Source organism: Athene noctua, chromosome 1 (genome assembly GCF_965140245.1).
Source record: "Athene noctua chromosome 1, bAthNoc1.hap1.1, whole genome shotgun sequence".
Classification (NCBI taxonomy): Eukaryota; Metazoa; Chordata; class Aves; order Strigiformes; family Strigidae; genus Athene; species Athene noctua.
The window spans coordinates 180,961,725-180,973,274 of NC_134037.1; the positions used below are offsets into that span (position 1 = coordinate 180,961,725).

Below are 11,550 nucleotides of genomic sequence, written 5' to 3' on the forward strand. Positions count from 1 at the left end.
GATGGAGCCAAATACTGAACAGCGTCTCTACCGGGGGCAGGGCAAAGCCTTTGGAGTTTTAAGGCAATTCTACCACTTTACAGCGTGCAGCTCACTTTTTTTTCATTACTTTGGACTACATTTTTTTGTATATAAGTTTTTTTTTCTAACAGCAACCGGTCGAGGTAGACTTTCCGCTACAGCAGGAGCAACGTTGTTACATGGCAGCCGACACCGCGCTGCCCGGGGCGCGGCTGGAGTCCCGGCGGCAGGCCCGCCGCGCCCCTCAGCCCGCCGCGCCTCCCTCACGGCCCTTCTCCCCGCCGTTCCGATTGGTTCCTTCTTTTCCCGCGTGACGCAGCGCCGGCCGACCATTGGCGGAGGCGGGCTGGAGGCGGGAGCGCTCGACTGCGGGGGAAGGGAGAGGGAACAGCCGGGCGGTTGCCGTGGTGACGGGGCTGCCGTGCCCGGAAATGGGCGGCCGCCGGGAAGCGCCCGGGGAGCGCCGGCGGCCGGCAGGTACGTGCGCGCGCGCGCGCGCCCGGACGCATGCGCCCCCCCGGCCCCCCCCCCCTCCCGCTCCCCCCCCCCCCCCCTTCCCCCGAGGCGGCCGCCGGTTGCCGGGGTGATCTCGCCCTCTTAAAGGGCCCGCGGCGGCGGCCGCCCCTCGGTGCGTGTCGGTGGCGCTGGCGGGGGCCGCGGAGCGGGCTGCGCGGGAGGGATGGCCGGGCCCGGCGGCGGCAGTGAGGGGGCCGGGGGTCTTGGCGGGCGGGCGCCGGCGAGTGACGGCGCCTTGTGGTTCCCCCGGCAGGAGCGGGCCCGGGATGGCGGCCGGGGGCCCGGCGGGGGGGGCGCACAGCGTCTGCATGGTGTCGGACTTCTTCTACCCCAACATGGGGGGCGTGGAGAGCCACGTGTACCAGCTGTCGCAGTGCCTCATCGAGCGGGGCCACAAGGTCCTGGTGGTCACCCACGCCTACGGCTGCCGGAAGGGCGTCCGCTACCTCACCAACGGGCTGAAAGTCTACTACTTGCCCCTGAAGGTGATGTACAACCAGTCCACGGCGACGACGCTCTTCCACAGCCTGCCGCTGCTCAGGTACATATTTGTGCGGGAGAGGGTCACCATCGTCCACGCCCACAGCTCCTTCTCCGCCATGGCCCACGACGCCCTCTTCCACGCCAAGACCATGGGGCTGCGGACGGTGTTCACGGACCATTCCCTCTTTGGGTTTGCGGATGTCAGCTCGGTGCTCACCAACAAACTTCTGACGGTGTCCCTGTGCGATACGAACCACATCGTCTGCGTCTCCTACACGAGTAAGGAAAACACGGTGCTGCGAGCAGCCTTGGACCCTCAGATAGTCTCTGTCATCCCCAACGCTGTTGATCCCACGGACTTCACTCCAGACCCGTCAAGAAGGGATGACAGTACGATAACAATTGTTGTTGTCAGCAGACTTGTTTACAGAAAAGGTAATGGGGGATAAAATGTAAGTTTATTTTGGTTAATTTTTATTCTAGGGTATGGTAATAAAGATCTTGGTTAGGTACTGCTTACACTGTCTTTGTGGTATGGACTGGATTTTAAACGGGAATTGTAAAGTGACAGTGCTGAGCTTTTTCATCTGTGCATTCAAGAAGAACTATCCATTTCAGTTGGCACATGTTGGGTTCGGAGGTGTATTTCTTTTCTAATATTGAAGATAGTGGAAATTGAAATTTGTAAAACGGAAGGTCTGTCTTATATCAGGGATATGATTTAGGCCCTAATCTATATATTTTGCTAGAAATGTTTTAATTGTTTTTTATTTAATCAAGCAACAGCAATTTAAGTGATTTTTTTCATATTTGTCTCCTAATAGATCACAAGTTGTCTTTTTTTTCAGAATTTTGTGTTCAGCAGTGTAACTGTCTTCGAGACTTTTTTTCTTCTCTTGAATAGAGTTCTTGCAGTAAGCTACATCGTAAGTTCTAAAAGCAAATACAGTAATGGTTTGCCCTACATTTTCTATTCTTAGGTATAGATTTGCTTAGTGGTATCATTCCTGAGCTCTGTCTGAAATATCCAGAATTACATTTCTTAGTTGGAGGAGAAGGACCAAAACGGATCGTACTGGAAGAAGTCCGGGAAAGATACCAGCTGCATGACAGGTTTGTTCTATGCATGTCTATGACCCTTAAATGTACTTTAGGGGTGAGAAAGACAACAGCAACACTCTTTCTGCCTGCCCCCTCCTCCCAAAAAACACCGAAAGCTTGGGAAGGTGAGAAATATTGAAGCCAAGGCAGATAGACCAGACACGTAACTGAAGACTTAGAGTTGGACTGTGATCTTGCAAGTTAATTCATAGAAATAGACCCTGTATGAATCTTCACTCAAGTCAGAGAAGCTGACTTAGACATAAATTTATCATATTCCTCTCTGAAACTGTGGTGTGTGGATCACATATTACCATATGGCATAAGTTGTTAGCTAATTTGTGTCCCTGATGCTTGTGAGAATGACTGCTAGTAATTTATTTTATTATTTCAGTATGAAACTCTTCAGGGTAGTGCTTATCCAGTATGTGGTTTTGTGGTACTACAGACATGTTCCTGGTGCTGCTGTGTTACCGGTTTCTGTGATGCATATGCTTTTGTGTCTTTCTTTGGGGTTTTCTTGTTCAAATAGAGTTTTACATGGCAAGGACAGGGTTCTTAATTTTCTGTTTCCTTTTCTCTGTTTTCAGTTGCCCGTTCTGGACTTCAGTCAGTGATTCCTGTGATAAAATTGTTTGTTAGTATCATTCTTACTTAGCCCTTTCCTGTTTCCCAGTATCTCTTCAAAGTAATGGATCTTGATCATTGTATCCTGATACTTTGCCCTCCACCCCAGACTGAGATTGATCAGACCTCACATTGAAAATTCAGATAATACATCTAAACAACGAAAGGATGACAGATCTTAACTGCATGAAGCCATGTTCTCTTATGGAACTAGAAAGCTTAGTAGCAGTGTTTCGAAGGTAGTTGTCATTAAAACAAAGCATCTTCCTTCCCCAACTTTGTTTTCAGAAGTTTCTTTTAGTGTAAAAATAAGCAGCAGCGTCTTCTATTTCTTTTCTTCGTTGCTGCAAAAATTTAGAGAAGATGGAGCAAAGGTGTCAGTGTTCCTTGTCTCGCTATATAACTGTGACTCATTAGTACATTTTTCAGAATATGTGTAACACTATACAGCATTATTACTGTCCAAATCTAGTGTTTACCTTTCTTACTCCCCACTGTCTTATATGCAGGGTACGTCTTCTAGGAGCCTTGGAACACCAGGATGTTAGGAATGTTCTAGTTCAGGGGCACATTTTTCTCAACACTTCTCTTACCGAGGCCTTTTGTATGGCAATCGTGGAAGCAGCAAGCTGTGGTTTACAGGTAAAAAAAGTTAAAAAGATCTCAACTATCTACAACGCATAATATCCATTTTAAACAAAATTCATGATTAAGTGGTATGTGCTTGTAACATTTTATTTCATCTGAGGCTCTGTCTTTACAAAGGTGAGCAAATATTATCCCCATTTACAGATTACCTGGATGCTGAGACAGAAGGGTTAACTGAAACTGTTTAAGCTCCCAGAAGAAACTTGTGCAGAACTGGGAATATCATATAGATGAACTAACTCTCAGTTCTCCAAACTAACCAAACTGCCTCTCCACAATGCTCTTTTTTATGTACTTCTTTACAGTGTATTGGAGTCGTTGATGTTCATGAAGTTTACTTTGACACTGCAGAAAAATGGCTCATGAGCATGGGTGACTGCTCAGTCAGGCCTATTGAATTGCCAGACTAAACCTTTGTACCAGAACTGTATTATTCCTGCACCAGGAACTGGCAATTGTTTTCTTATAGTAACTGAGGATGTATTTGCCTTACTATGTAGGGATTCAAGACAGGAGTTGGAGAGAGAGAAAACAGTAAAAGCTGTTTCTGCCTAGTTTACAACTCAGATTGACAACTCAAAAAAAGTTAAATCAACAGCCATAAAGAACTTACATTCTTACATTAAAATATAAATAAAAGTTTTTAAAAGACAGATTGATAAGAGTATCTAATATACAAGAAGTTTAGAAAATGTGAGGGACTTTTTTTTTTTTTTTTACTCCAGTATCCTTTGACAGTAGTTACTACCTAGTTGTGGTAGTTCCCCTGTCATCTGTTTTCTTCTCTAGAGGTGCGGAAGTTTTGCACTTTAGAGATGATTGTGCAGTGTGAGTTTTAGTAGTTTCTGATTTTCCTTTTAAAAATAATAATTCAGATTAAAATTACCAAAATTCTAAAGAAATTCTCGTAGAAGGTATAAACTGAAGGTGTATGGGGTAAAACTCTCCAAGTAGAGGTAACCGTTTTCATGAGGTACTGTGGAGAGAACGTCCAAAATCTGGTTATACAGATTTAGTTGTGTAATACGTGAAACAACTTCAGGAAAGATGTCTTAGAAGACTTCATCTAATAAGTGGTTTATGTTTTGTCATGCTACCGAAGAATCATTCTCAACATCATTAAAGGTATTGTGCTAATGCTAGGTCTTTTCTAGGGCCTAGACCATTAGTTTGCATACAGGTAAAATTTCCAAAGCATATCAGTCTTTGTGGCAACCACTCGTATTTTTTTTCCCTATTCTTCTTAAGTGCTGCATCTAAGTGTAATAGCACATACACTACATAACAATAAAATTGAGTGATGACACTGCTATTTCTTTCGTTTCTTTCAAAGGTGGTGAGTACAAGAGTTGGTGGGATTCCTGAGGTGCTTCCAGAAAATCTCATTATTTTATGTGAACCCTCTGTGAAATCTTTGTGTGATGGATTAGAAAAAGCTATTGTCCAGCTCCGATCAGGAACACTACAATCTCCAGAAACTGTTCATAATAAAGTGAAGACATTTTATACATGGAGGAATGTAGCAGAGAGAACTGAAAAAGTACGTATAATCACTTCTTTTAAATTCTCTTAAAATACATTTCTGAAACAGCTGTTTCTTTGAAACATTACTATATACATTCTCTATGTAAGCTCTCAGTGTGATTTTTTTTCAGTGTGTTTCCTGTCAAACATATATGGTTTAAAAAGGTTCAGAAAGTTGGTTTTTTTTCCCACAAATACATCCCTAGGTCGGTGGGTTTTTTCTATTTGCACTTTTTTTTCTATGCCATAATTGCTGAAAAATATTCTGAAGAACAGCCTAGATCTTCTTACATTTCTACTCATATTTTATCTAGTCTTCATGTTAAGTAACTTTTCTGGCATAATGGAAAACATGCTGTTTAAGATGTATGAAAAGATGGAATTCATTATGTTTTGTCTGCCATGTGCAAACAAGTGGTTTAAAATTATGAGAGGTAGTTTAATGCTGGTAGGCTGAACGTAGCTGAATTTACATAAGCTATGGATGTAAGGAAAATAATTTCTCACATTTTTGAAATCATATTTCAGAAATATAGCTGCACTTCAGCATAAAAACTCTGCCGTTAATGAAGAACGTTAACTGCAATGATGTTAGAAACAAGGGATCTCCTCAGGCATTTATGACTTCAGCCCCTATGTTTTAGGCAAGAGAGTAGCTGAATCCCATGCCTCTTAATTACACTGTAGTGTAATCAGATATATATCTCTTACAAGTCTCCTTGAATATCATGTACAACCAGTTTATTGTTTTCAAGTACTGTCAGCACAATTTCCTTTATGATTTTGTAACTGCAAGCAATATTTCAACTGCAAAATTTTTATAGAAGTTAGTCTAGGTTTTAGTTTCCCTTGTAGTGCTTTCTTAAAAAAAAAAAAAAAAAAAAGCATAACTCTGTGAAAGAAAATATAATTGGAAGAAGTATGCATAGAACTTATGTTGTACAAAAGACAGTTGTTTTTTAGCCCATTGTTAAGTTACATGTAGGATGAGGTCTGTAATGTTCTCAAGGGAAAAACTGTATTCTTTAAGCCTTTTCTGAGTTGTGTGTAGCGGGTATTTATGCTTCTATTCTGTGAAACTCGGGACTATATTTTGTTTTTTGTGGTTGTGGCTAATATGTATATTAAGTCACAAGTAGCATGTAATTTGCTTTTCACATTTATTGAATTTTAAGAATTTTACTAAGAATTGCTAGTGCTTCTTTAAATGAAGATCAGTACCCTATTATGATTTGCTTGATTGTTCAAATACAGCAATTTGGAAGATTGCCAACTCGTCTGTGAGTTCATCTATCTTTGTGTTGAAAATCTAGTAATTGCATGTTCAGACTTTTCCTATCACTGGTGTGAATATGAGATTAGAACCCATTCAATTAAAAAAAACCTAACCCTCTCTATGTAATATTACATGAGAGACATGAAGATTCTTTCATTAAAGAGCCTTCCTATTTAATGAAATAATCTTGAGGTCTGACAAAAAATTAGAACATTTATTTCTCTTTTTCTCCTTAAATTAATGAATTTTGTAGAACAGTACTCATAAATCAACACCTAAAATCTGCACATCTTTTCTGTGGTAATATGTCTCATCTAGTAGTTAGGAATAGGCAATTTATTTTGCACACTGACAACAAAGTACTACCTGATTTTTGAGGTAGAAGCAACATCGTTTTAAGATTTTACTTTCTGTCTCTTCTCCATTTAGGTGTATGACAGGGTTGCAGATGAAGTGGTTTTACCAATGGATGAGCGACTTAACAGACTAATGTCTCACTGTGGCCCAGTGACTGGGTACATTTTTGCTCTTTTTGCTGTTCTGAACTTCCTTTTCCTGGTGTTTCTGAGGTGGATGACTCCAGATTCCATTATTGATGTTGCAATAGATGCCACAGGACCTAAAGGTGCATGGACTAAACAGTATTTTTTTGGGAAAAAACGGAGAGTTAAAGAAGAACTTCCAAGCTCCTAAAACACTCAAACGAAGAGGAAACAATACATCAGACGCTAAAGGTTTTAATGCTTGCTGAGAGACATTGCTCTTAAAATTCTTCAGTTTCTTTCTGAAGTTCTTAGAAAGAAACTTGGTTAAATGTGCTACCTCAATTTAGGATTATGTTTTAATTTAATTTTGGATTCATGCAAATTTATGGACATCTCTTTTGCACTTAAAGCTGGGAGGAAACGATGGGTTTTTATATGTGCCAAGAGCCTTTGAGACAAAAATACAGATTTTTCTCAACAACTTGAATATTGTATTAACAGAAAGTTACTGTAAACTTTAGTGGTATTTGGGAAAGAAAGACAGAAAAATTATTAGCTTACAGTAGTCCCTGCTAATTCCTGATATTTACAGTGATTTTTATTTTGAGACTTATTTTAAAATATTTAATTGAAAACCCAGCAGAACATACTTTTTCTCTCCTGAGATGAAAATGACACTTGAAATTAGCAACGAACTCTATTACCATGGAAATTTCAGTGACTTATTTCTAGCAGTTGTGTCCCAGTGACAGTGTTTTGCCTGCATAGTGTTATTATTTTGAGGTTCTTCCCTAATCAGATTGGATTGTCCTGTTGCTAAATCAAAACTCCATAATGAATTTTTGATATTTTCAGAGGTGCTAAATTTGTCCTGTTCACTTACATGTGTGAAAGTGATGTAAAGCTTATGGCATTTTTTTAAAGCACATAGGTGAAGAAATTATATCATTTAGAGATAATACAGCCTTCAGAAACAGCTCAGGCCTGAAAACTCCTCCAGCAGACTATGCCAAAGTGTGAAGTAACACATGTGTGTGTGTGCAGCGTGTGAGAGAAATCTATGAAGGGCTTAGCAAGCACCATTGTGCTTGCTTGCTCTCTCTCCCTCCTCTCCCCTCCCCCCCCCCCTTTTTTTTTTTTTCTTTTTTTGTCTTTTTCTTTCCCCTTACTTCTGATCAAAATGGCATTTCAGCCCATCTCTGGGAGGGACAGTGTTTAGTGTGCTAAATCAGAGACACTGTCAGGCAGGTTCTGGTGAAATCTTGGGAAGGTATCCCTTAAATGGAAATAACCAATAGGTATACTTTTCATGGAAAGGAAAAAAAGTATACCTGGGGCAATAAGCAACACAGCATACCAATGTGTGAGAAGGGGCATTTATCTCATTTATGTCAATCACCTCTGAAACTCCCCCTGCCTAATGCACTGCATTAATTTCTTTTTCAAGCATCACTAAAGACTAAAATTTCTATGATTTTATGACTTGAGTATTATGTAGTGTTGAACACTGTATTAATATTAAAACTCCGCAATATGAAAATACTGTTTCCAAACTCTTGAAGGGAAGTATTTAAAACACAACTTTTGTCAATATCATCTTGTTTCTGTAGACAGTTACCTTGACATCTGACATTTTATAATTTAATGGAACCTATTTTCATAAATCAGAAAGGTAATATGAAATAAACACCACAGACAAAGTCTGTGTTCTTTTACTAGAATTTTTAGCCTTTGATATGTAACATACAATATGCATTGTATTACAATTTGACCTTTTCAAACTCTGCATGAAAAGTAGGGATCAGCTAAAGTGGTGCCACACAAATTATGGATAACTGGGTGGATTTAAGGTAATATTTTACTTTTCAAAGTTACTTTTTTTTTTTGTTCCCAAACCTTCAAGTTTATAACAACTTTTTAAAAATACTGATTATCATTCCAGGGAAATGTTTATATACATATATATATATATCTTTCAAATGCTATTTTGTTGATTCTGGTTTATTTCTTGTTGGTTTCCTGCAAGACTATAACAGTTTTCAACAGGATTGTGAGAATCTATTAAAAATACTCTATTGTAGAACATTGTGTACTTACGAATAACACAGTAAAACCTTGTTATAGTCTTGTTTATAAGACAAATTTACAGTTTATCTGAAAGTTTATTTATCTTTTCATAAAGAATGGGTATTTTTCATTAACATATGGGAACATACAATTAGAAAATACAGGAATATACTCCATATTGCTGCTTCTCATCACTGGTGGTTGGTCTTCTTATGAGAAAGATGATTGTTAAACATTCTGCACAAGCTGCCACAAAAATTTAATCTATAACTGGTTTAACTGCAAACATGCTGTTTCGCAAGTACTGCAACTTGTATTACACATAATTCTTTGTGGGACTGATTCACTTACTGGCTTTGTACAGTGGAATAAGGGATGATGTCACTGAATCATTTACAGTTTTAAAAAGCATCAGTGGGTAAAATAAAAAAGTTCAAAGAAAATAGTAACAACAATAAAAAACCCCTAAACAGACATAATGATAGTATTTAGAAATTAATAAAATAACTATTTAAAAAATCTAAAATGTTTCCATTGTGCTTGTAGGTAACATTTGATCGTTGTGAAATACTAGGGAAATGTTACCAAAGAGAGAGTGATACTATGTCTTGCACTGAGCAGAGCCTCCTGTGTGGAGGAGGGAACACTCCTACATTATATGCAGACACTGTGAATTAAGGTATAGACCAAGTGGTGATAACTGAAAATTTTATGTTGAACTAGTATCAAGTAAAGTATGACTGTAAGATTTGTCTTTCAGATTGTGTTTTAGTGGATGTGGATGGATTTGTAAGAAGGTAAATAGACTGTAACGTACTTACTTTTGTGGTCAGGTTTTTCTGCATCTTTTAAAAATAAACTTACTTTTTGCCCTTTTGATATTTTTTTTCTCTTTGCTAGTCCTTTCTTTCATGTATGCCTAGGTTCATATACAAATAATTGTAAAAGTGCATCCTTTTGAAGCTCCAGTAAAATACAGACTTTATGTAAATAGATATAGGAACAAACAATCTCAAAAAAAATGGTTTTACAAACTTTTTAAAATTAAAAAATATTTAAATATTTTTAATTTCATTAACGACTGTCATCATATTTACTGTACATCTTTTATGACACTCAGTACTGTGTTGAGTTTCACAGTTTTTTTCCTAATTACTTGAGCATGGGCATAGCCAGATAAAAGGTGGGTATTTTTTGCGAAGGGAACAAAATTGAATGCAAGATGTGGTTATATATCTGAATTTACCATTGTACTGAAATTACGCTTTTTTCCTGTAGATTTAACAGATTGGCTTGATTTTGAATTCTGACTTGCTTCAACACTGGCGTAACTCTCAAGATGATATTTGTGCAGGATTCATTGAACTTTAACCATGCATAAGCTGGTTGTCTAGTACACGTTCTTGAAGCCAATTGTTTAAGCGGGGGGAACTTATGGCATGCATCTAAAGAAGGAAGGAGTCATCCCCTGCTAGCACAGGCCTTGGAGGCAGACAGGGGAAAATTAATTGCCTGCTGGAATTTGCTGTCTTCCTGCCCAGACAACCAGACCTTATGTGGTGCAATGGGTGTCAGATAGGTGAGATGAATCCCACATCTGCTTATTTGAGAGCAACCAGTGAGTCACTGTATACATCCCTTCTAAAAGCAGGAGTGTTGTAAGTGTGCTAACCTAAGGATGCAAATGAGGCAAGGCTTGTATGGGAAGTGGTATCATTTATTAGATCAAACTGAGAGAAAAGAAATAGCTAGGCTCTCCATACGGCTTTGTTCTGATCTCTTCCCTTCAAGTTAAAGGATTTCTGTTTCCTTTTTTACCCCAGTTGTCTTTGAATATATTTGATACTCACACTTTCAACTATATACATCAGAAATATACAGCTGTAATTCAGAAAGTGTCTAGCGTAAGAATAGACCAATACCTCTTCCTATTTCTTTGAGAAGAGAATCCCACTAATCTTTATTTCCTTGGCCAAATTCTTCAGGTCACATCTAGCATTTCTCGCTGTTGGCTAAAGTTAAGATGAACCGTAGTGAAAATGAGTTGTCTTCTGAATGGGACTGCCTTTTGTGCTTATTCCTTGCATGTGTGTAAAGTAAGGATATATAAACATTAGCTTTTGAGTTCTTTGGAGGATCTAGCTAATCTGCTTCTATTCATTCAACACCTCATAACAATTTTATTGAAGGATTAATATATTTTCTGGATATTTTAATTTGACAATGAGCTGAAAGCTATAGTGATTCATGGAGTAGTTCAGGCATCTTGTAGAAGTTCTCAATAAGGCAGGTTTTCTACGGGGGACTGATTTATTCAGTCCATCAATGGAGTTGCATAATCCATCTCATTCAACTCACAACGATGCTGCCCAAAACAGTGAGCGAAGAAAGATGGGATTCCTGATTCTGCGTTGTCGTTGCTCTTCTGTTGTGTTATATCTGTTCTCTGCCTATGTTGTTCACCTTTCTCTAGTTTCAGAAATACCAGACAGTTCCAAGTGCTCACACCAGATCCTGCTACAGCTTCCCTGACTACCACCTTCACCAGTATAAATACTTCCCATACTGTTCATCCATCTTCCCACTGATGATTTTTTTTAATACACTGCAGTAATTTTCCTAATGTACACTAAGAGCAGATTAAGAGATTACATGAGTTTTTCTCAAATTACTCCATCACTTAACTAAAAATCTTTAGTTGTCTCGTTCTGAAGTCAGGACGGTGATTTTGCTACTACACAAATGGAGCTCGTCTTTCTGGAAGAGTCATGTCCTTGTGACTACTTCCAAGTGGTCAAACTT

General features: G+C 39.1%; 1 protein-coding gene across 1 annotated transcript; it reads left to right on the forward strand.

The window, feature by feature from the left end:
- Positions 1-448: 448 nt before the first annotated feature.
- Positions 449-9,613, forward strand: PIGA (phosphatidylinositol glycan anchor biosynthesis class A). The gene is made up of 6 exons (XM_074906810.1): positions 449-498; positions 791-1,455; positions 2,001-2,133; positions 3,258-3,390; positions 4,730-4,936; positions 6,626-9,613. The coding sequence occupies exons 2-6, from the start codon at positions 804-806 to the stop codon at positions 6,887-6,889; spliced, it is 1,389 nt and encodes a 462-aa protein (XP_074762911.1). The 5' UTR covers positions 449-498; positions 791-803; the 3' UTR covers positions 6,890-9,613.
- Positions 9,614-11,550: the final 1,937 nt, after the last annotated feature.

Bases quoted from the DNA above. Each gene is read 5' to 3' on its own strand.
- PIGA (XM_074906810.1), top strand. From the start codon at position 804: ATGGCGGCCGGGGGCCCGGCGGGGGGGGCGCACAGCGTCTGCATGGTG. The intron at 1,456-2,000 runs GTAATGGGGGAT...TTCTATTCTTAG, and splicing joins CAGACTTGTTTACAGAAAAG to GTATAGATTTGCTTAGTGGT. The intron at 2,134-3,257 runs GTTTGTTCTATG...TCTTATATGCAG, and splicing joins AGATACCAGCTGCATGACAG to GGTACGTCTTCTAGGAGCCT.